A 25,784-nucleotide genomic window follows, 5' to 3' on the forward strand; every position below is an offset into this window, starting at 1 on the left:
AGTTAGTATATTGCACATTGTATAGGTTGGATTAAATAATTTATTTGCTTAAAATTAAAGTTAAAAATTAAAAGTTAAATTAAACTAATTAAAACTAGACGAGCTCTAAGCAAAATTAAAGCTTAAAAGTTAAACTTAATTAAATTAATTGAAATTACATGAGTGATAAGCTTTTTCTCTCCGGCCATCTTTACTCTGGCCTAAAATAATGTCTTACACATATATGAAAGGGATTTAGTTTATTGAATTAAATATCTTCTGAATATTTCTGAATAATAATATCAATTGTGGACCACAGTTGGGTTTTATAAAATGCAAATACAAAGAGATTGTGACTTATATTCAGACTGATATGTTAGACTGACTAGAGCAATACTTGTGTATGCTCTGGGATTGAGCTCAAATTTATGTGTTGTTGGTGCTCAGAAATGCTTATTGATGTCAGTGTCAATGCTTACAAATGCTCTATCTTTGTGTATCAGTAGTTCTTTGGTTTTACTTTTTGTAGGCGTGTTTATATAATGTTCTTTGTCTCTTATGTTAGGTGGCAGATGGATAGACTTGAGTTCAAATCCAGCCTTAGATACCCTAGTTGTGTGACCTTGGACAGGTTACTAAATTTCTGACTGCCTTTGTTTTCTCATCTGTAAAATGGGGATAATAAGAACATCTACCTCTTAAACTTGTTGTGAGGATAAAATCACCTAAAAAATAACATTCATGGGCAGCTATGTGAACCAGTGGATATAGTGCTGGCTCTGAAGTCAGGAGGACCTGAGTTCAAATCTGGCCTCAGACACTTAATACTTCCTAGCTGTGACCTTGGGCAAGTCACTTAACCCTAATTGTCTCAGCAAAAAATAAAAAATAAAAGGCTTGCACATTTTAAAGTGTTATTTAAATGATGACAATTATTTTTTTTTATGTTTTTCTTCCTCATTCTGATGTCTGTCCTTTGTGGAAAACACAGAGTCTGTCAGCTCTGTATATCATGACTTTGGTCTACACGGGAAGGTAAATGTGGGTTAAATGTGAGCTTTGAACTTGGACCTCCTGATCGGTATCTTTTGGAGAGCACTTAATTGTGGTATATTCTTGTGGTCAAACTATCATGGCTTTTGTTTTAAGAATATACAGAAAATCCATTTTTGTGGTTAGCAGGCCTTGCCATTTACTTTCTCCCTTCCCAGGTGTTTATTCCAATTACTTCAGCAGAACTTTATATTTCAATTCACTATTATAGGCAATAACCCAAATTAGCTTCCCTGAACTGGATTCTGATTTCCTTAGAGTTTATGCCATGGGATCATAGGGAGAACCCAGACTTAGGGTATAGTTGGGCTGGGTTTTTTTTTTTTTTTAATTAAAAAAAAATTTTAGTATGGACTTCTTAAAATGATAGTGTTTTGTTGTTCAGTCATTTCAGTAGTATCTGACTCTTTATGGCTCCTTTTGGAGTATTCTTTGCAAAGATACTGGAATTGATTTGCCGTTTCCTTCTCCAGTTCATTTTACAGAGGAGGAAACTGAGGCAAACAGCATTAAATGACTTGTTCAGAGTCACACAGCTACTGAGTATATTATGCCAGATTTGCCTTTGGGAAAATGAGTCTTTCTGACTCTGGGCCTGACACTAGATCCCCCTGAGCCATCTAGCTGCCCGAGGTGATAGTATTATCAGCAACAAACAAACAAAAAATGGAGTCTACGAGATGAATTATCAGCTAATTACATCCGCTATATTAATAATTTGTCTCTGTCCAGACATGGACTTAAAGAAAGCATTATTTTTCTGGGCCCTGATCTGTGCACCTGTAAGGCACAGACAAGAAAGAGTTTGTGGCTGCTGCTGGTGAGGAAGAATGCCTTCCCAATGGGTGTCAGGTTGTCAGCATCTTCTGGGCCACAGTGTTCATCATTATTTCATACTTTTTTTTGAAGTACTTTGGTTAACAAATCCCACAGGAAGTTCCATCTGTTTACCCAAGAACAAAATTGGCAGAAAGGTTTACTTTAAGAATATTATGTTTACAAAGGGGTCACCTCACCCCCTTTTGGCTGAGGAATAGATAGAATCAGTTTGCGATGGGATCTTATCTGAAACAAGGTTCATGAAACATGAGGTGATTAATCTTTTCTCAGGCAAATGAGAGCTTGTAGGACACACTGACCACTTGTATAGCGGAGAGCTTTTCAGAAAGCAAAGTGGGCTTTGGACTAAAACCCTGGATATCCCAAGGTTACAAGTCTTGCTGTTACCTAACCATGACTGTTTTTAGAGAAAGGAGATGAGATTCCTTTGTGTCTGAACCACTGACCTAGAGACAATTTAATGTGAGAGAAACACCGTGAGACCTGATGTTAGAATACCTAAATTTGAATTCTGGTTCTGATACTTCCCACACATATGACTATGACATTTACCATTTTGAGACTCATTTTCTTTATCTGTCAGATTGAAATTCTTGAACTACCCTCCATCCCTCTAAGGAATGTTGTAAAAACACTGAAATCTATAAAAATTTATAAGGAAATTTATGTGGATATAAGTTACTATTAAGACCAAATTAAAACTATGATCTGGATACTGGATACAGCCATTGCATTTTGAATGCATTCCCTTCTGCTTCTTTGGGGATATAATGTTCAGGAAGATCATTTTTTCAGTCTTCTCTCCATCATCAAAATCATTATCATCACCACCCATGCCCAAAATACTTATTAAGCACCTAATGGAGTGAGATAATTACTGTATATAGAATTAGAATCATTATAACCAATAACCCAAATTAACTTTCCTACACCTGATTTTTATTGCTAATGGTTTATATCCTGGGATCACAGGTGGAACCAGGAAATAGGACATGCCCTCCCAAACACTGATTCTAACACATTTTCCCCCCTCTGTTACCTCACCTATCTCTAGTGATTTAAAAAGGAAAGTTTTGAAATTCTCATACTGGCTCTAGAGTTAAGAAGACCTGTAGTTGACTGCAGCTCAGAGACCTGCTAGCTCTGTGAACCTGGACAAGTTAATTAACTGCTATCTACCTCAGTTTCTGCAAGTGTAAAATGGTAATAAGAATAATAGCACCTCCTTCCCAGGTTATTGTGAAGATCAAATGAGATAATGTTTATAAAGTGCTTAGCATAGTACCTGGCATATTAGTAGGTGCTATATAAATGCTAGCTAACATTATTATTATTATTATTATTATTAATTTTATTATAATTTGCCTTAATTTAAAGAAAGTATCAAGCCTCAAATCAGGATATCTTCCCTATCTTTTTTTTGTATCCTGACAAGTCTAATTGTGAGTTTATAGTTGGCAGGTTCATCAGAGATTGTCTTGTCTAATCCAGGCCTCTGCAATATCCCAGATAACAGCTTCTGTCTCTTTCATGAGGTCTTCCCTGACCTCTTCCTCTCAAATTTATCTCTCCCTTCTCAACTTTCTCATAGCACTTTGTCCAGACCTCTCTCCATATTTCTTACATTCTACCACATATCATTATTATTTGTGGCCTCCATCTTAGTCAAAAGGAGAGAAAGTTTCTCTTCATCCTGATACCCCAACTTTAATTTATATGCTCTGGGATGTAGGCTCTGGGATGGTGCAGTGGATAGAGCACCAGCTCTGAAGTCAGGAGGACCTGAGTTCAAATCTAGTCTCAGATACTTAACATTTCCTGTCTGTGTGACCCTGGACAAGTCACTTAACCCCAGTTGCCTCCCCCTCCCCCCAAAAAAGTGGGGTCTGTATCACGTATTACCTCTATACATCCAACACAAAGCCCAGTATCCTGAACACAATAGGTAATGGATACATGTTTGCTTAATTAAATGTGAACTCCTATACAATTATGATTCTCATTTTTCTCAGCATTTTTAGTGCAGATAGAAACGGTCCTAGTGCATGTCACTATCGTGCTATCATTCTTTTATATTTATATTCTATGGATTTGTGTTTACATAGATTAAAAGAACCTTTTTTGTAATTGAATATCCACTATGGCATCCCTAAAAATGTCTTTGGAACAGCTCCAGTTGCAAAGAGAATGAGAATGCTGTGTATCTTATCCTGTTTCCACATAATTTTAATTCCCTATCTATTTAATAAAATTATAGTTAGGGTTATTAAGCAAGGTTTCTATTAACAATGATTAATGATGATTATTATTACTCTCATTATCATCATTCTCTTGTTTGATGGAGTTCAGAGAGAAATGACCCTGGGACAAGGTATTATCTTGCTATTCTTTTATTTCCAATGTTCTACACGGTATTGCTCAGGTGGATCAAATACCTGCATTTTGTGGTTTAATCTATTAGAATGTTATTTCATCCTTTGTGACCTCATTGAAAGGATCCTTAGTACAATTTTAGGAGCAAACAGGAATAACAAGGATGGTAAAATATTGCTAACTCCTCAGTTACCAATTCATATTTATCATCATCATCATCATCATCATCAATGAGCATTTTAAAATACCCATTATGTGACAATCACTGTGCTAAGTTCTATGAAAAAAGGAAAGAACATGGCCCCTGATTTCAAGGATCTCACATTCTAGTTGCAGACAATATGGAAATAGCTCTTACATACAATTCATATAAAATTTAATTGGAGGATATATCTGAGAAAAAGTTCCAGTGGAGAGAGATTGGACAGAATGGGAAATGCTTCTTATAGAAGCTTAGATTTTGGCTGAGGTATGAAGAGAAGCCAGGTGTGGTGGGAGTGAGGGAATAATCAATGAAAAGGTGCAGAATCAGATGATAGAGTATTGTTTTCAAAGAACAGCAAAAATAGCATAGTGTGTCTTAAACATAAGAGTTTAAGGAGGGTGTTAAAATATAACAATATTGGGAATATAGAAAGGGGTGGATTGCGAAGGGCTTTAAAAGCCTAAGAAAGAGATCTTAAAAGTAACAAGAAGTTAGTGGAATTTATTGAATAGACAGTAGCAAGTGACATGATCAGTTCTGTCCTTTAGAGAGAATCCCCTGATAGCCAGGAGCCCTTCTCCATCCTTATCATTGTACCAAAAAAGATCAATCCTAGGTGTGTAAACTCTGGAATGGCAGATGTAACTCTGCAATGGCAGAGGGGCACTTGCCTCTTCATCTGTCAGTTGTCTCCTAAGTATAAAGTACTCTGCTCATTCAGCTGGGGAAAAGTAGAGATGAGTCAAGTACCTGTTCTAGAGTGTGCCCTTACTCAAAACTATGTCCACAGCACCAAAAACATCCCCCAAAGACATTATTACAATGATTTGAAACAAATTCCCAAGATGCACAATGAATGATTTAGAATAACTAGTAACTTAAAAAATGCCTGTAAAAGCACTATTGCCAAAATGAGAATTTTAAGCTAGATGGGGAGGAGCCATGAACTATTCATTTTTGTGTTCTCAGTGCCAGACAGTGTGCTAAATATTGGGAATCCAAATACAAGCAGAAATAAAGTCTCATTCTCAAAGAACTTACATTCTAATGGGGGATGGGGAGATCACAAGGATTTAGGATGGGAAAGCTGTGGCGTAGTTGGGAGTGACAAAGAAGGATTCCAACACTGAGGCTTGATGGAGAAGGAACCCTAAAAAGTGGAACTCAGAGAGGAATATCAGAATGTATATATCTGGCCTGGGAACTTTCCTTAAAATGGAGGTTTGTGTAGTCTCTTGCCACTGCCTCCAACTAGAATACTTTCCCTCATCCATTATATTTGCCATAGACGGATGCTTCAAGACCACTCAAGTGATGACCCAACAGAAAGCTATCTCTTCAGCCACTGAAATACCACAATCTCTTGTTTTTGTCATAATGGGAAAAAAACAACAGATTTGATAGACAGCAGACTGAGTTCGAATCCCATTTTTACCACTTAGCTTTGCAGCAATAGGAAATTATTTCTCCTCTCTGAAAATCAGTTTCATTATCTGTAAAATGGAGGAAAGAAAATCAGACTTGGAAGAGATTCTTACAAGATCCTTTAGTACAACCTGTAGCTAAACAGGAGTCCCCTTATGGTATCCTGGTCAAGAGGCCTTAAGCAGGGATCCTCAAACTTTTTAAACAGGGGGTCAGTTCTCTGTCCTTCAGACTGTTGGAGGGCCAGACTATAATAAAAACAAAAACTTTGTTTTGTGGACCTTTAAATAAAGAAACTTCATAGCCCTGGGTGAGGGGGATAAATGTCCTTAGCTGCTGCATCTGGCCAGTGGACCGGGCGTAGTTTGAGGACCCCTGCTAAAGCTTCTACTTAAAACATCTCTTGGGAAGGCAGGGGGTGGGAGGGGAGCTGAAAGCAGAACATTCCAGTTTGGAATGTTACCCATTTTCCTTATTTTGGGTCAAAAATGACTTAGTGTCTGTTCTCCGCCCATAGTTCTGCAAAATAAGGCTCATTCCTCTTCCAAATGACAATCCTTCAAATAGAAATGATTCTAGTAGGGCATCATTTCAGGTGACTTCATCATCCTGTTATCCCTCATCAGAATGTACTCTTGGTTGTCAGTGTTCCTTTTTAAATGTGGCATCTAAAATAGAGCATAACCTTTAGATGTGGCATCTAGAATACAGCTTAATATTTTAGATATAGTATGATTAGTGCAGAGTTAAGCAAGACCATTGCCTCTTTCATTCTGAACACTCTACTTCGTTTACAGTAGTAGCCAAAGATCATATTAAGAGAGGAAGTGGTTCAGTGGAGAGCTTGCCTTCTGGTAAGCCTTGGAGTCAGGAAGAGCTGGTAAGACCTGCCTCTGTCAAAATAGCTGTATAATCAAAGACAAATCTCTCAGTGTCCCTGGCAACTCTAAGTCTATAGGATTAAAAGAAGTTTTTGATCTATGTGGAGGGTGTTCCCATTACTAGAGAGGTTTGTTTACCCTGATGAATTCACATATCCAAATGAAAAAACCCCAAATAAATCATATTAGCCTTTTTTTTTTACTACTGTGTCATATCGCTCACTTGTTCCATTAAATTTATAGCTCATTTAAAAAAGCCCAGAACTGTTTCACATGGAAACCATGTATTATAGTTGGAAAAGTGCTGGACTTGTACTCACCAGACATAGTTTCAGATGCCTATTCTGCTAATTGTATTGGTTTTAAATTGGTTAATTCACCTAAATTTTTGGTTTTGATAATTTCCTTACTCATAAAATTAAGGTATTAGTGCATATGTATCTCTAAAGTTCCCCCCTGTTCAAAACCTATGACTTTATGATGGTCTGATCACATCTCTCCCATACTGTTGGAGAAACTTTTTTTTTTAATCCAAGCATCAGATTTTATATTTATCTCAATGAAACATCATCTTAATAGATTTAGCCCAATGTAATTTGTCAATGTCTTTTTAATACTGATTCTTCATTCTGGATGTTACTTATCCCTCCCATGTTTATGTCCTCAGCAAAATAGATAAACATACCATCTATGCCTGGATGTGAGTTATCTATAACAAACCTGAAGTATTCATTTAGTCTTCTTTTTTTTTTTTTAACATCTTTTGAGTCTACAAATGTAATAAACCTTTTCTTGTGGCACTTCACCCAGATTATGAAAGAGAAACACAATGCTATTCTTAATCAATCGGTTAAAATGTTGGATTGACTATTATTTATGAGAAATACTATGCCTCCCTCCCAAGGTAGTTCAAGGACAATTCTGATGTTCTGTTCTTCAAGAAGCTTTGCCTCATGCTTTCATTATGGCCCGTGTCATGTTCTGTCTTGTACTAAGTCATTACTCTGCTTTTCTAATTCCTCCTAAACTGTAAACTAAATGTAAAGAATAGATTGCTCATTTGTATTTCTCTCTTACCTTTCTGGACCTCTCCACTCCAAAAACCCTACTATCTGCTACTTAGCAGAGTGCATTGTATACAATCAATGTTCAATAAGGTTGTTTCTTTTTTTAAATATTAAGTAAAGCTTAATAGTGCCATTCATCACTAATCTTTGTGTCTGAACATACAATAAGTTTTGAATCCACCAACTGCACTATCATCTAGCTGTATCACATGGATTATTTCTTTTATCTCCCTTCTAACTAGGAAAACCATCATAAGTGAGCTTTATTTTCTTTCTCAGAGACATATTGGGATTAGGTTGCTTCTATCTGTTATCTCTTTCCATACTAAATCAATACCTCATAACCCCCCAGTGTGGTTTATATGAGTGTAGTTATAAGGTCTGGATTTGAATTCTGCCCTTGCTACTTATAACTTGTATGAACTTGGACAGAACTCCAAGGCCTCAGTTTCCATATCTGCAAACTAGATCTGCTGTAGATGACCTCAAAGACCTATCCAGCTCTAAATCTCATTATCTTAACTAACACATGAGCCTGAAAATGAGACAGTCCTTTTCAATAAATTCTAATGACTCCATTTTAGTTCTAGGATCAAATGTAATCTCCTTTATTTAGTACTTTCAAGCTCTTTACAACCTGTCTCTAACTGAGTTTCAAGCCTTATGATACATACATTACTCTCCTTCTTGCTTTCCATTGTCCAGCCAAGCTGGTCTTTTTAATATTCCTTATCTGTGACGCTCCATTTTACCTTTATATTCTCTGTCACTTATGCCTAGAATGGGGAACCTCCATCCTCACTTTAGAACCCCTAATCTCCTTCAGGACTCACCTCAGGCAACACTTTTCTACATTAGACTTTTTCTCATCCCCTTTCCATTGCTAGAGTGATTTCCCCAGTCACTTTGTATCCATTATATGTATGTATGTATGTATCCTGTTTCTCTCTGCAACAGATAATCTCCTTGAGAGCAAAAACTCTTACTTTTGCATCCCCATTGACTAGGCATATAGTCTCTGGCACATAGCATATACTAGTAAATACTTGTTGAATGATTGATTACTCCTGCACTGTGGGTCTCATCGGCACTTGCTTATGGAGATTGATTTGCTTGTTCCTGCCAAAAAGAGAATAATCTTCCCAGTTTTCTTTCCTTTAAATTTTTTTTCCCAATCTATGACCACAGAGAGAATGAAAAGGTAGTAAGGGTATTGAGCTTGAATGGTGAATTCTAATTAGTTAAAGCTTGTATTCCATCCTCTCGGATACCCTCTGTCCATTTGCCGTGGTTCTTGACAGGATAACAAGATGTATTTCTTTTCTAACTCGATTTTAGAAGCTGCTGGAGCTACACTAGCTCAGAGTGGAGCAGTCATGAATCTTCCATAGTTTCTCTCCCTTATTCTCAGTCCACTCACAAATACACTCTTGTCATTCAACCCTAAACCACTCCATGCCCTAACTTGTATGCAGTACCTATCATCCACATATATGTGTTTGCCTTTGCCTTGTTATATTATTAAACAAAAATGGGGGTGATAGTAACAAAATAAAATAAACAATAAAAAAACCTTACTAAGTTCCCTGTTACTGCAGAGTTGGGCTAGAAACCCTGGGACCCTCAGGCATTAAGCAATAATAATAATTGAACCCAGGAGCTAAAAGAGACTTTAGAAATCATCTCATCCAAACTGCAGTCCTGCAACAGCAATCTTTACCACAAATCCTTTCAAAGTCTATGGATAGCTTGGATAGGAAAAAACCCACATCTTTATTTTCAATAACCTCTAACCAAAATTTGACATTTCTTTCTCTTATTTAAAAACATGATTCTGAAAATTGAATCCATAGGTTTCTCCAGATTGTCAGAGGAATCCATGAAGAAATAAAAAAAGGTTAAACACCCCTAACTGCTCTATACAAATTTCTTTTAAGATATAAAACATTGATGGAAATAACAAAATTGGAGAAGAAACTCTCACTTCTCCCCAGCTCCCCCCCCTTTTCTTTCATTTGCTAGAGAGAGGAGGAGGTGATGAGTTCAAGTTTTAGAAATACTGAATTTGAATTGACAAAACAAGTGAGCTTCCAGGGCATCAAGCAAAGTGGAAATATCCTGTAGGGTGTGTGTGTGTGTGTGTGTGTGTGTGTGTGTGTGTGAGAGAGAGAGAGAGAGAGAGAGAGAGAGAGAGAGAGACAGACAGACAGACAGAGACAGAGAAGGAGAGAGAGGAGAGAAAGAGGAGAGGGAGAGAGAAGGAGAGGGAGGAAAGCATGGAAGGAGGGAGTGAGGGAGATAGAACATTCAACCTATTCTAAGGATCAGTTAATTTTTAAAAATTAAAAGTATTTTAGCATGAAACTTTCCTATGAAACATACTGATAAGAACAACAGTAAGCTTTCAGCTCTTTTCTAATGAGTAGAGAAGGTGATACATTCCTGAATGAACACTGAGGCTTAATCAGGTTTGCAATTTTTTGATGATTTACATACAATACTGTTAACTTCATTTAGAATTTAAGGAGCCTTTACTAGATCTAAATGAAAATTAAGTCAAATCCTATTCTCCCTTCCTCCTGAAGAAGAAATATATTAATTTTTTAATACCAGTATTTAAAACTAATAAGTGAACTGAAATTCTTCATAGATTTTCAATTCCTCCATAGGCAAAACTTAGCAGTGATTCTTGTAATGGGCATTGTAGAGGTTAATGACAATGCTTTGTGTATAATATTGGCTCCTATCTAGGGTTAAAAAGAAAAAGCTGCAGTTATTCAGAATAACTGTATGACGTGCTATATTAATATATTTAAAAATAGTTTCCTGATTTATGAGGATAAACCTTTACCAGAATAAACAAGATCCTTTGTCAATTTTGTTCTTGTGTTGCTAAGAAAATCAAGTCAATTAGCAAGATGAAGTCTTCTGAAGCAATAGCTTTTAGAAAGTCATGTTTTTCCTAAAAATGACTCCTTGCAATGGAAGTCTCCATCCTCTAGATCTATTTCAGAAGAGAAGAGAATTAAAAATCAGCATTCAAAAGAAGAAAATTTGAAGGAATTTCCTTAGTCAGTAAATTAAATGTGTATGAATACACCTGACAGAAATTTAGGGCTTTATATTCAAATTCATAGAAATAAACAATATAACAAAGAAGATAATACTCTTCTAATTCCCTGCAGTTTGCTCCATTAGTTATCAGTATAAATACTCTGAAGTTTTAAGAACTTCTTCCAAAATGCAATGTGATACTTTACCCAGTTCAGTTTTTGTCCAGTGATATGTTTATAGTTGTTGTCTATTTCAGATCATCATATATTTGCTTTTTACCCATTTTTCATTTGGAGTATCTGATGGCTCTTCCCAACAGACTGTGTGGATTTTTAATTGAATTGCATTTTGTGCTGGAAAAATAAGAAGTGACCAAGCAGAAGAAGTAGGATGTTGCCAGTGGTGTGCTAATAAATGTTTAACAACCTGCTCTCCAAAAAAGTACAACATACTTTTGTTTAATCTGATTTGTTGACATTTTCTTCATCACTTTATTAATTCTAGTCAATTAAAAGAATAATAAATCAAGCCTGATTTTTAGGATTTGTCGATTTTCAAGGTGTAAATGCTCACACTGAAAAATTTAACATTGTCTCCAGGTTGACCTAACTCCAACCTACCTGTTGGAGTCCAAGAAGACATAGATTAAGATCTGGTCTATTACATATTGATTTATGTGATCTTAAACAAATTATTTAATCTCTCACTACCTTAGGCAACTTGCTATAGTTATAAATTGCAGTAGTTGCCACTCTAAATCAGTAGAGTAAGTTTGCTTATGTCAATGAAGTCACAGGTATACAACTGCTATTGATACCATCATTATATTTACATTACCTGTTGTTATTGTTTAGTTATTTTAGTCATTTCCAGCTTTATGGAATCGTATTTTGAGGTTTTCTTGGCAAAGATACTGCAGTGATTTGCCATTTCCTTTTCTACCTCATTTTACTGATGAGGAAACTGAGGCAAAAAGAATTAAGTGATTTGCCCATGATGCATACTAGTACAATAGCATCCAAGGCTAGATTTGAAATCATGAAGATGAGTCTCCTGATTCCAAATCTACTGCCCGACCCAATTGTATTGACTAATATATTGATTTAGTTTGACATTTTTGATTTTTAATATCTTACAGAAATACATAATAGTCCCAAGTATAATGAGAATTCTAGAATTTTTTTTTATCCACATAGGAAAATGTTCTCTATTTGAAATATACCACCAACACAATCATGTTAGAATAACTAATACAATACATGCCATTTTTTAGGGAGACGGCTTAAGCAGGCCTTGTAGTTCTAATGGACCTACCCTATTATCTCTGTTGAAGAGACCTGTGTATGGTTCATAAGACAAAGAGGGAATAGAATTATCATATTGATCACTTGACATAAATAGATGATATTAAATTATATGACTCCTCCCCAAAATACATTAAACAGCTTCAATACTCAACATGTCCAAAACAAAACTCATTCTCCCAAAACCCATTCCTCTTTCAGACATCACTGCTTCTGTTGAAGGCACTACCATTCTTTCAGTTATTCACATATAAATTTAAGGTCAGCTTCTTTCTGTGGTATCTTCATGACATCTCCCATTTTAAATTCACACAGCCACCAATTAATTAGGCCCTCATCACCTCATCTGTGCTTGGTATAACTTCGTTTGGTCTCCTTACTTTGGCTTTTCTAGTTCCTATCCATAAAATGATTTTCCTAAAACACTTAAATTCACTTATGTCATTTTGCCTTGTAAAATCCAGTGACTCCCTGTTGCCTCTAGGATCATATATAATGGTAAAGCCTTTGAAAATTTGGCTTATCCAACCTTTCTGATATTATCTTATGTTGTTCCCCTTAACATGCACTATTGTCCAACCAAACTGATCTTATTGTTCCTCATATCCAAGGCTCCATTTTTTATCTTTAGACTTTGTGTTGGCTGTTCCTTCCCACTTTTTCTTCTTAAGATCCCAGTCTTTGTTTAAGGCTGAGCTTGAATTTCTGCTTAAAGCTTTTCCTGAATTTCACTTTCCTCCTGTCTGCTGTTGCCTTTTCTTAAAATTATTTTGTATTAATTTTTGACTTTACTTCAAATAAACATTGTGTTTTCCTTTGCTAGATTATAAATGTTTTGAGGGCAGGGGGCTGAAGTTTCACTTTGGATTTTGTATCTCCACTGCCTAACTTAATGCATAGAATATAAACACAATAATTGACTGATTGCAAAAAATTTCCGTCAAGCAATAATATTAAAATATAATTTGGATTCAATAATTATAAAATTTTTAATGTATATTCAGAAAAAATAGATACTAAAGGCTTTGCAATTGAATCTGGAGGTGTTAGAAGGTACAGTTGGTATAAAACATCCCTCCAAAAGTCTGTGACAGACACACTTTCCCACAAGTACATACAGAGGACAAGGAAAGTAGTCTCAAGCTTAGAGATCAAATGTGGCAAAGGTATAACTCACAGCTCTCCTTTATGAGTTACTCATAACTCATTGTCTTGTACAATTCTTTTTTGCTGTTGTTGTTGCTGAGACAATTGTAAATGACTTGCCCAGAATCACACAGCTAGGAAGTATTACCTGTTTGAAGTCAGATTTGAACTCAGGTCCTCCTGACTTCAGGACTGGTGCTCTATCTAATGCACGACCTAGCTACCCTCTCCTTGTAACAATTCTTAAATCATCCCATCCACATGGCATTGTCTATTCTGAAATCCTGATGCTGACAATATCATCAGAAACTACTGCCTTTTAGATGTTCTTAGGTCATTGATAAGAAGTACAAATCCTCTGAGAAGGAAAAGTCTGATCAGTGGGGAAGGGGGGAACAAAAAGACCAAGACCTAAGCACATTCTACCCCACCCTGAAGTAGTTCCTTCTCAGGAATTGGCTGAAATAGTTCCACTTTGCTTTTCTGCTATATTGCCAAGTTTCCTCAACCAATATGAATATACTTCCTGTATAGCATTAATCCAGTTCATCTGAATTAATATTTCAGAGATATCTAAATTGATTATGGACTTTGTATGCTTAATCTAAAGTCTTTGACTGATTGAGATGTGTTCTTACTAGGTTAACGTATGCATTGAGGTTTATCATTTTATCACTGTAAGTAGGGTGGTATAATTAATCAACCAATTCAGTGGCCTCCCCTCTTTACCCCCCCCCCCATTTTTAGGTTTATACCATAAGTATTGATTTATGAGTGTTCCTTCTTTTAAATGCACAATACATATTTGTACCACTTGTTATATAGATATTTGCATAAGTCATTTAAAACTTGCTGGATCTTAATTTCTTCATCCTTAAAATGAAGAATTAGATTGGATGTTCTATGGTTTCTTCCATTTTTGACATTTTGTGTTTTAAGAATCTATGTTTTATCATGTTGTTTCAAATTATTTAACCTCTGAATTATTTTTTTTAACTTGTAGTGTTTTTTATACCTTATCTTACAATTAGATAGATTTTGGTTTCCTTTAGGGAAGGAGACCTGTGTCTTAAAACAACTTTTGTTTCCCAATCACTTCTCCCCTGCTTACCTATCTATACCATTGAACACAATGTCTAACACCCAAGAAGCACTCTTTTATGGTTTTTTTTCTCTGAGCTCCTGCCTAAGTTCTACTACATTTTAGAAAACTATCCCATCAGTGATCTGGAGCAAGTATGGGAAGATGTGCATATGGCTGACCGAAGGGTGTTGGAAAGAATATTTAAGAACAATATTTATTGTCTGACATTTGTCATGGGAAACCCTTGCTGTTTAAAACTGCTTCTATTGAAAGTGTCCTAAGAGGGGGAATTTGGAGGATAGACAATAACTTTGTATTTACACTTGGGGTCCCCTTGATGAGATTATGTTGCCTTTGGATACGTGAGGTCGCTGATGATCGATATAAGCTCAGCGAGAGGTACATTGCCTTCATCTGAAGTGGTTGGGTTTTTCTCCAAAAATGATGTTGGTTCAGGAATGTCAACATGACATGGACAGTGCAGGACAAATGCCAGAACAATAAGAAATAAATAGACATATAAAATAAACTGGGCATAATACTTTTTAAATTAAGAGAACATTTTAGTGAGTTAGCAGTCATTCCAGAGATGCCTGGATTGACTTAGGGCTCCCAGACTTAATAAGGAAACATAACATTAAGTCCAGTAGATTATCACTGAATGACATTATTCCCTTGCCATCTCCACAAGACACACAAAATCCCCTTTTCTAAAAGTTTTACTGTTCATCCAGGAAATTTGGCAATTGGATGGAGTTTTTTCATTCTCAAATTATTTTGTGTGTTCATACAGGGCTGCCAACTTCAGAAATTTTACATTTATCCAGCTGAGTGGTGAGTTCTCAAGAGGCAAGGGACTCGATGTTGGTGCCCGAGTTTGGAAAGGAAGCAACGTTCTTCTCTTTTTCTGTGATGTCGATATCTACTTTACCTCGGAATTCCTCAACACATGTAGACTGAACACACAGCCAGGTATGGCTTCCCCCAAAGGCTTGTCCTCTTGAAGCAGAGATTCTATGCTTTTATGTGGGGATGAGCCTGTAAAAATCATCCTACATACTGTACATGAGGTCCCCAGACCCTTCTAGTGACACATGTGGCGTAGAATTGAGGGATTTATGCTATGATGATGAAACATAGCCTTTAATGGGTGCCTTTGTCCTTATGACAGTAGGGGCAGTAGAAAATGACAAAGGTAGTATAATGATAATAACTAACATTTATATAGCATTTCCTATGTACCAGGCACTGTGCTAAGTACTTAAAATTATCCCATTTTATCCTTACAACAATCCTGGAAGATAAGTACTATTATTATTCCCATTTTACAGATGAGGCAAACAGAGATTAAGTGCCTTGCTGGGATCACAGAGCTAGTAAGTGTCTAATGCTGAATTTGAATTCAGGTCTTCTTAAACTCTAGGCTCAGCACCATCTAGTTGGCCACTGGGTAACAAAGGCTTCTCAATCCTAGAACCTCTGGCCTCTCCAATGAACCTAAACACATAAAAATCCCTTCTAATAGTACTAAAAATTCATTTTCTTTATATTTTTGTCTTTAGGTTATGTTTCAAGGAAATTGTTACTTTACATGGATCAGATCCTTTAAAACTAAACTAAAAACAAATTTCTTGAAATAATTTGTCCCTTACAAAAAAAAAAATACAATGGATTGATTACTAAACTTAACTTAAAACTAGCCCTGTGATCTGAGAGTCCCCAGATGCTTGGCAGAAAGGGAAAAAATTACTCATGGGGTGATTATTGCTTCTTTTAATCCTACTGAATGGGTGGCACTTTCAGCTCATTGGCTAGTCTTTGACAATGATAAAGGGTCCAAGGCACCAATAAAGCCAATTAACTTCCTCACCCCAGAGCATGAGTCCTTCTAGGCTGAGCCACCTGTGCTGCCAGAAGTAACAGGGGAGCTGAGCTCAGTTTCATGGCTGGGTCTTGGACTGGCCCCCATCGCCTAATGCACAAGACCTGCATGGGAAATTAAGAAAATGTTTGTTTTCTGATTTGTAGGGAAAAAGGTGTTCTATCCAGTCCTTTTCAGCCAGTATAATCCTGGAATAATATATGGTCATCATGATTCAGTTCCACCCTTAGAGCAACAACTGGTGAGTAATTCATTCTTTGAAGTATATATGTAACAGTCCATTCATTTGAAGAACTATTTAGATTCATGGGATACTTGACTCTGCAAACTAGTTGATTTGCTTCCTTTTCTCAGTTTTTATTGACTCAAATGTCTTTGTTTCTACATCTAAAGAGTTTGCTTGTTGAAAGTGCTTATGGAACTTGAAGGAAAAGAATAATTAAAAACCATCCCCCAAACCCTTACATGTATTCAGGACATCTTACTTCATAAAACCATGTGGTTTTAGTCTCTCTTTTAATTTTCTTATCTGTTAAATAGGGATAACAATGTTTGCATTCCCTGCTGCTCAGAATTGATGCAAGCAAATTGCTCTATAAATTGGGAAGAGGTGAACAACTAACATCACTGCTGTATTGTTACCATTATTATCAGGGAAGGAATTCTTGGAGGAGATGAATTTTGAAGGATATGTTATATATAGAGATTAGCAATCCCTTGCCAGGCATGTTGGTACATCCCTGCCATTGCTATTACGAGGGAGGCTCAGGCTGATGGCTCTCTTGGGCTGATTGTTGAGCTGCAATCTGCTGAGCTGGTAGAGAGTCTGCACTAAATCCATTATTAATATGATGAGTCCTCAGAAGTGGGGGAGGTGTGATTAGCAGCTGTTCTTTTCTACATTATATTTATCATATGATTTTATATATTTGTCTATGTGTCATATCCCCTATACCAAACTTAGGTCAGAGACTGAGTTTTGTAGTTATTCTGTCAGTTCGGTTCGACTCTTCATGACCCCATTTGGGGTTTTCTTGGCAAAGTTACATTTCCTTTTCCAGCTCATTTTACAGATATAGAAACTGAGGCAAACAGGGTTAAGTGACTTGCTTAGGGTCACACAGCTAGAAAGTGACTGAAGGCAGGATTTGAACTCACAAAGATGACCTCAGGCTTGGTACTCTATCCACTATGCCACCTAGCTGCCCAATATAATTAGGTATATTCAGAACTAAATGAATAGATTGAGTTAGGGGCCATAAATCTCCTTATCTCTGCCAGCACTCAGCTCGGTGCTTTATACATAGTAAATTCTTTCATAAGAGATTGAATGAATGAATTATGATCAGTTGTTTTAACTAAGGTCTCCCTAATTTACTTCTATTTTGATATCTGTCTATATAAGCTAAAATGCATTATTTTCCTAAGAGTGTATGTATATGTGTGTGCATGTGAGCATTTGAATCTCAAAGGTTTTGTATTTCTTAGCAAAAAATTAGGCCCCATGACTGTTATAATCATGTTCTAATGCGTAAGTCTTAAGCTAAAAATGATTATGTTTCCCAGGAGTTTTACAAATAGGACTCAAATGAATAAATATGTATGTTCCTTAGACCACTATGATAAGAGAAAAACTTCCTATAACTGGCAGGGAAGAGTAACCAGAAAATCCATGAGTTTTTGTACTTCATTAAGACAAGTTTAAAAAGGTTTGCTTAACCAATAAATTTTGCAGAGTTACACACCTTTAGAAATGACAAACAGGCGCTTCAAAAGCATTTTAGCCACTGTTAACATCTTCCTCTGATACCTCATTATGGCATGGAGCTTTTAAAAACATTTAATTTTTTTCCAAATACAAATAAAAAAATTTGAACCTTTCTTCCTTTATTTGTAATTTTGAATTCCAAATTCTCTCCCATTGTCTTTTCCTTCCCCCTTATTGAGAAGGCAAGCAATATGATATAGGTTATAAATATGTAATCATGCAAAAATATTTCCATTTTTTCTGGTCATAGCTGCTGGTCATAGGCTGAGGATTTTGAATGGTGGCAAATAATATTAAGTACAATATTGCAGGCACAAGAAAAAGTAATAATTTGCTTTAAAAAAAAAACCTCAAATAACTATTTCCTTCATTACAGAACAGATCAAAAGTTGAATAGTAATGGTAATAATGAGCAACCTTGTTTCACCCTTAATCTTATTGGTAATATATAATTCCCATTAGATATGATGCTTTCTGGTGATTTTAGATAGGTGCAACTTATCATTTTAAGGAAAACTCCATTTATTCCTATGCTCTAGTGTTTTTTTTTAATAGGAATGGGTGTATTTTTTCCAAAAGTTTAAAGCATAAGACCTACTCAGATACTTTTCTTTCTCCTTTTTCCTTAGTATATCTTTGAGATGGTCACAGAATGGAGCTTTTAGCTTAGTCTTTCTTCTTTTGTTAGTGAAGCTCAAAATAACAACAGTAGCTAAGATTTATATAGCACTTTATAAATATTACCTCATTTTATCCTTACAACTCTGGGAGGTGGGTGCTATTATTATCTTTCTTTTACAGGTGAGGAAATTGTCAGACACAAATTAGGTGACTTGTCCAGGATTAAAAAAAAAAGCAGGTTCCAGATCCAATACCTTATTTATTACACCAACTCACTGCCTCAGAGTGGGCTATTTATACAGAATCAGAATTGTTCTTGTTATGATTGAGCCCAAAGGACAAAGCTAGGAGAATGGGTGAAAAGATGCAAAGAAAAGGATTTAGCCTCAGTATAAAGAAGAACTTACCAATGACTGGAGGTCAAGCAAAGCTTGACTACCACTAAGTAGCAAGTTATAGAGATGATTAGAATAGATAGACTTCTAGGTCCCTTTTTATATGGAGGTTTTGCAATTCAGTGATATTCCTTTATACTTGTAATCCTCAGTTGCCCCCTATATTTCAAGGTCCATGTCATACAGATCATATTTGTCTTTTTAAATAGATATATAAAGAAAAAAATAGATGATAAAGTGGTAGAGATAGATGGAAAGAAATAATTGATAAGAGATGGATAGATAGATAAATAGATGAGGATAGATAAAGAGACAAACAGGCAGATACATTGAAAGTTAGATAAAGTGAAATGAGCAGAACCAGGAGATCATTATACAAGGCAACAACAAAATTATACGATGATCAATTCTGATGGATGTGGCTCTCTTCAACAATGAGACGATTCAAACCAGTTTCAATTCTTCAGTGATGAAGAGAGCCATCTATACCCAGAGAGAGAACTGTGGGCACTGAATGTGGTTCACAATATATAGCATTTTCACTCTTTTCATTGTTGCTTGCTTGCATTTTATTCTGCTTCTTTTTTTTTTAACTGGTTTGATTTGATTTTTCTTGGGCAGCACGATAATTGTATAAGTATGTATGCATATATTGGATTTAACATGTATTTCTACTGCATTTAACATATATTGGACTACTTGCCATCTAGGGGAGGGCATGGGGAAAAGGAGGGAAAATTGGAACACAAGATTTTGCATTTGTTAATGTTAAAGAATTGTCTATACATATGTTATGAAAAATAAAAAGCTTTAATAAAAAATTAAAAAGAGAAGAGAATATAAATTGCTTGAGGATAGGGACTGCCTTTATTTCTATTTGTATTTTTATTACTACCCTTATTAGAGTCCTTAACACATAGTAAGCATTTTACAAATACTTCTTGATTTGAAAAAAAAATGAATCTTTGTTGAGAAAAAAAATTCTCCCTGTTATCAAAAATATACAGAAAAAGAGAATAAGGAAGGAAAATTACTACCAAATAGAATGTAAGTTCCTTGAAGCCTGGGACTATTTTATTTGTGTTTTATAAACCAATGCTTTGCATATAGTAGTTCACATTTTCCTGGATTTTGAGCTCATAAATTTTATAAGGTATAAAATGCCTCAGAGTCAGGAAGACCCGAGTTCATTTCCCTTCTCTAACACTGAGAAAAATCCTTCATCTCTCAGTAATAATGTCTATAAATACAGAATAAGGTCAGAAATTCCTAAGTCAATGAAATCATAGGTTTAATTTTTTTAATGGCAGAAATGTATCAAAGATAAGGAAAAACCTTTAGAATGTTTGTCTTATGGTATTCCAAAGTTTGGGTCTCCCAGCTCTACAGGTCTAAAACCTGAAATAACAACTAACAAAGCAGAGGGGGGGAGGGGAATTAGTTTATCGTACAAAATTTCATGAGACTGTAAATTATTGAATAAAATTTTTAATAAAAATCAATGAGAAATATAATTAATCAAAAATTATTACTTAAGTGTTTACTATGTTCCAAATACTTTACTAGGTCTTGGAATACAAATAATCAAAAAATAAAACATCAAATAATAAATCAAATCAAATAATAGAAAAGAAAGTTAGATAAAGTATAGTGATGGATTGAAAGATAAATGATTGCTAGAGATGGATAGATAAATACACATAGATAGATAGATAGATAGATAGAATACACATAGTTAAATCCAAAAAGGTATTATTGAATAATCCTAGTACAGAAATATTTAATCATGAAAGGTTGTTTAAAACACAACTTTCCAATTTAGTTGACTTTTTATTTATTAGAATATCACTCAACTAGTGCTATTGGATTATGTCAATCAAAGTTCTGGGAAAGGCAATGCAGAGCAAGATTTTGGGTTAGCATAAAGGCCCCTTCTTTTACTTATCAGTTGTTCTCTTAAAAAACAAACAAAACTTTAAAAAATTAACAACCATTTATTTTCTCTTTTCATTTCCCTCCCCATCCAAAAAAAATAAGAAACAAAGTAAATCAATATATCTGAAACATGTTTGCATATTTGAGCAAAACAAATTTCTACATTGGTGATATCCAAAAACATATGTATCATTCAGCAATTTGTATATGTGATCTCTTTGTGAGGAAGTGAGTAGTTCACTGGAACCATATAATTGGTTCCTTCATTGATCAGAATTCTCAAATCCTTCAAATTTGTTTATTGTCTTTATTGTGTAAATTTTTATCAAAGTTCTGAGTCATTTTAAACAAGTTGTTCTAGATTCCTTTGAAACTCCTTTTATATATAATATCCTATAACACAATAGTATTCCACTGCATTCATAGATCAAAATTTATTCACCCATTCTCCAAATGATGGTTTCCATCTGTTTAGTACGAAGAAAAGGTGCTATTAGAAATATTTTTGTGTATTTGGTTCCATTTGTTCTCTGAATCTTAGTTTCTTTATCTATGAAAATGAGAGTTGAACTCAAAGGTCCTTCCAATTCTAAATCTATAATCCTACTGAATTACTACATCCACTTCCTTCAATTCAAATTATCATTTATTTGCTGTTTATTCCCACTAGACTATAAGCTTCTTGAGGGTAGGGACTGTTTCTCATTTTGTCTCTTGTTATCTCTAGGATCTACCCCTATGCCTTGTACCTTGAATATAATAAATGTCTAATAAGTGCTTATTATGTTGCATTGGATGGCAAACTCATCTTTATTTTTTATTCTGTGTCCTTAGCAAGTGACAATTATTTCTGTACATCTGACACATATTTCTTTCTCTCCATTCTCATTGCTATTAAATTGTAGCAACCTTACTTACTCTTCACCTAAATCTGCTCTCCAGTCCCACCCCCACAAGCCCTGTCCCCAGTTGACTTATTTTCATTATTGCTGCCAAATTGACTTTCCTGTCTAAGTCTTTATTACGCTATTCATCTATCTGGAGCCCTATATGGATTCCCCTTTGTATTATAGAGCAAAACCATGACAATTCCTGTGTGATTCACAGCCCTTCAGCAGATGCCCCAGATTACATACATGCCCCTTGTCACATCCTTCTTAGATTGTTCCCTCTGTGAATTCTAAGAAATATTTTTACTCTTAGCCTACTCTGTCTCTGTGATTCTCCTTATATTACTTTACCAGCATTACTTACCTTCTTTCATTCCACCAAGTAATGCTTATTTTAACAAGTCCATCACGCAATAGTTTGTAAAATCCCATCTCCTACATGAAGTCTTTATAGACTGATCAGAATTGAGAACATTATTCCCCTCTGTTCAGTCAGAGAGAGAATTCTGGATTCCCTTTTCAATCTTTACCCAAGAAAACATGTACTATTGTTGCCCATCACTAAAAGGCATTTATCTTGCAATCAAATATTTGTATTAATTCTGGACCTGCTATATATGGTTAAGCCCCAATCTGTGGGTCCCGTTTATGTGTATTTCTATTTGAATGTTGTTTGTTCTCAATTGTGAGGACCCAGAAGACACACATTTTCATCTAGCTACAAAAGCTTGCTGGTAACAATGAAATAATATGGGTGATCATTGATATTAAGTTTAATGAAAAATATTGAGGAGATAACATCTGGACCCATTCTGGAAAATATTATTCAAAAAAAAGATTATAAGATCTTTGGTGACAGGGACTTTTTTTCTTTCTTTATTTGTTCAGCATTTAGCACAGTTCCTAGCTTATAGTAAATACTTAATAAGTACTTGTTTCAAGATACTTAATAAATACTTTTTGAAACACATCATACTGTGATACAGCAAAACTTTTCCTATAGTTGGGAGGGCAGACAGAGTTCATCATAATCTTTCAGTGTAGCCAAGAAAGAGATAATAGCATGCGGAAAGATGGAATGAAGAAGCAAAAATGCTAAACATATCTTTTACTGACAATAATGTAATTAAATTAATATTTAAGAAAAGGCCTTTCAAGAAAGAATTTAAAATTAATTGGAAAGGACAGAGTTAAGATGGAACAATAAAGGCAGTGACTTATTTGAGTTCTCCTGAATTACCTCCAAATAACTTTAAAACATTGCTTCAAAACAAATTCTAGAACAGCAGAACCAACAAAAGGATGGAATGTACAATATTCCAGCCCAAAACAACTTGGAAGTTCAGGAAAATCCATGAGTCTGAAAGATAAAATTTGTCATTCAAAATTCAAGAGTCAAACTCCAGTAAGTCAAAATTGAGAGTCAAAATCCAAGGAGTCAAATTTGACTCACACTACCAAAACTGAGGAGTCAAAATTGGAGTTAAAACATGTAAGTTTGAGAATTAAAATCAAAGCAGTAAAATTGTCAACATTTGGGATTCAAAATGTCAGAATTTAAGAGTCAAAAGCCAGGAATCAAATATCAGAATCAGGTAGTCAGAATCAATGAGCCAAAATGTCAGAATTGTCAGAAGTTGGAAGCCAAAATCCAGGATTCAAAATTCTGGAACCAAAATCCAAGAAATCAAAATGTTAAAATTCAGAAGTTAAAATCAAAGAATCAAAATGCAAGAACCAAACTTCAACGAGTCAAAATATAACTGTCAAAGTCTAAATTTGGGAAACCAAATCTAGGAGTCAAAATTTGAGAGTCATAATCTATGAATTAAGAATTTGAGAATAAAAATGTCAAAATTTGAGACTCAGGCAGAGCCAAAATGGCAAAGTAGAGTTGGTACCCCAGCTGAGCTCTCCCAATCAAAATAATGACTCAAATAAAATTCTGCAGTAGCATTGCTAACAAAAGGTCAAGGTGAGTCTTTTTCCAGCTCAAAACAACTTAAAATGTCAGGAGACATCTGTGATAGTGGGTTAGAAGCTGGCCCAAATCCCAGCAACATTAGCTATGGGACTTGAAGGCAATGGAGAGAGCAGCAGCAACAGCTTTGAGAGCTTTCAACTCAGACATAGTACGGGGATTGGAAAGATATTACAGGTGATTTCTGAACTAGCACTGAGTGCAAAACTGGGCACTGTTTGGCAACTCCAGTATCTATACTCAATTCTGAGGTGCAGTTCCAGGGTAGAGAGGAGAACTTGTGATCACAAAATAGTTGGAGTCCTAGACATAGTTATTGGGTGGAGAAGGAGCTCTAGGAGAACAGGGACCACACCTCTCTGCAGATTAAACCACCTTAAAAGCACCAAAAACAAATTCCTACATACACATACACACACACACACACACACACACACACACGCAACTAGCTGTGAAAATAGCATCATTGAAAGAGCCTGAAGCGTGAAAATGTGAACATCCTCCTTCCCAGGTGAACAGCACAAAACCAAAATTCAGAATCAGGGAATAGGCAGCAAGAATGAACAAACAATAAAAAAAGAACCTGACCATAAAAAACTACTATGGCAACAGAGAAAATCAAGACATAAATTCAGAAAAAGATAAGGTAGTGAAAACAGCTATAAGCAAAGTCCTAAAAAAAAATGCAGAGTGAACACAATGTCAAAAAAGAATTCCTGGAAGAGCTAACAAAAAACCCCAAAAAATTATTTTAAAATTTAGAGTGGTTAAAAAAATTGGGAAACAAATTGAGAGTGATGCAAGAAAGTTATGAAAAGGGGGTGGAGTCAATATGGCAGAGAGGAAACAGGTCTTTATTTGAGCTCTCCCTAGTCTCCCTCAGATCAACACCAGATCAAACCTATGAATTTTAGATTTTAGAGTGACAGAACCCACAAATATTTGAAGTGTAACAAATTCCAGCAGAAGATATTTTGGAAGAACTTCAGAAAAGATCTATTTCACTTGGGCACAGAGGGCGGGGCCAAGCACAGGTAGTGCAAACCCAGGGCTATGTGGCATCCCATGCCAGGTAGTCTACCAGAAGGAATCTGTGACAGTGTTGGCTACTCTGCCCTGGTTGCAAGCCAGTAGATCAGCAGATTAGCTGTAAGACATTGAACACAAATACAAAAGGTAAATAGTAAGCCCCTGAACCCCAGATTTACATTGGGACCTGGCCATGCCTTCCTAGCACCAGCACCAGTTCATCAGGACTGATCCAGCACAGCCACTGTTACTTGTGGAGGAAGTTTGGACAATCTCCCTTTTGCCCTAAAAGCAGACTTAAACCTTTAAAAAAATGAGCAAAAAAGCAAAAAGTACTCTGACCATACATAATTTTTATGGAGAAAGAGAAGAACAGATTCCAAACCCTGTGGACATTAAAAAGCAGATCATCTCCAGATGAAGCCTCAAAGTGTGATTTAAGTTGGTCCCTATCTCACAAGGCTCTCTTAGAAGAATTCAGAAAGAATCTTTTTAAAAGAGAGTTAAAAAAAAAATAGGAAAAAGAAATGAGAACTTTGCAAGAGGGTTTGGAAAAGGAAACAGAAATTATCTGAAGAAAACTTAAAAATAGGCTTAGTGAAATGGAAAAAGCAAATAACTCCTTACAAAATAGACTTGATAAAATGAAAAAAGCATTTAACTCTTTACAAAATCAATATGACAAAAAGGGAAAAAAAGGAAAAAATTGAAAAAACAGAATTTGTGAAATGGAAAAAAATCTGTTGAACAAAACAACTCATTTAAAAATTCAATTGGCCAAACACAAAAGGAGCCAAAAAAAGGTAACTGAAGAAAATAATTCACTAAAAATTACAGTGGAAGAAAGTTATGAAAAGTGAATTAGAGAAGCA

General features: G+C 35.4%; 1 protein-coding gene across 7 annotated transcripts in view; it reads left to right on the plus strand.

The window, feature by feature from the left end:
* The window catches only part of CSGALNACT1 (chondroitin sulfate N-acetylgalactosaminyltransferase 1), a 384,927-nt gene that overhangs the window by 346,803 nt on the left and 12,340 nt on the right, over window positions 1-25,784 (plus strand). For all 7 annotated transcript variants that reach the window (XM_031950808.1, XM_031950813.1, XM_031950810.1 and 4 more), the window contains 2 exons: window positions 15,205-15,383; window positions 16,440-16,534. In XM_031950808.1, the coding sequence (XP_031806668.1) occupies window positions 15,205-15,383; window positions 16,440-16,534 (274 nt within the window). The remainder of the gene's footprint in view (window positions 1-15,204; window positions 15,384-16,439; window positions 16,535-25,784) is intronic.

The sequence above is a fragment of the Sarcophilus harrisii genome, chromosome 2 (genome assembly GCF_902635505.1).
Source record: "Sarcophilus harrisii chromosome 2, mSarHar1.11, whole genome shotgun sequence".
Taxonomy (NCBI): Eukaryota; Metazoa; Chordata; class Mammalia; order Dasyuromorphia; family Dasyuridae; genus Sarcophilus; species Sarcophilus harrisii.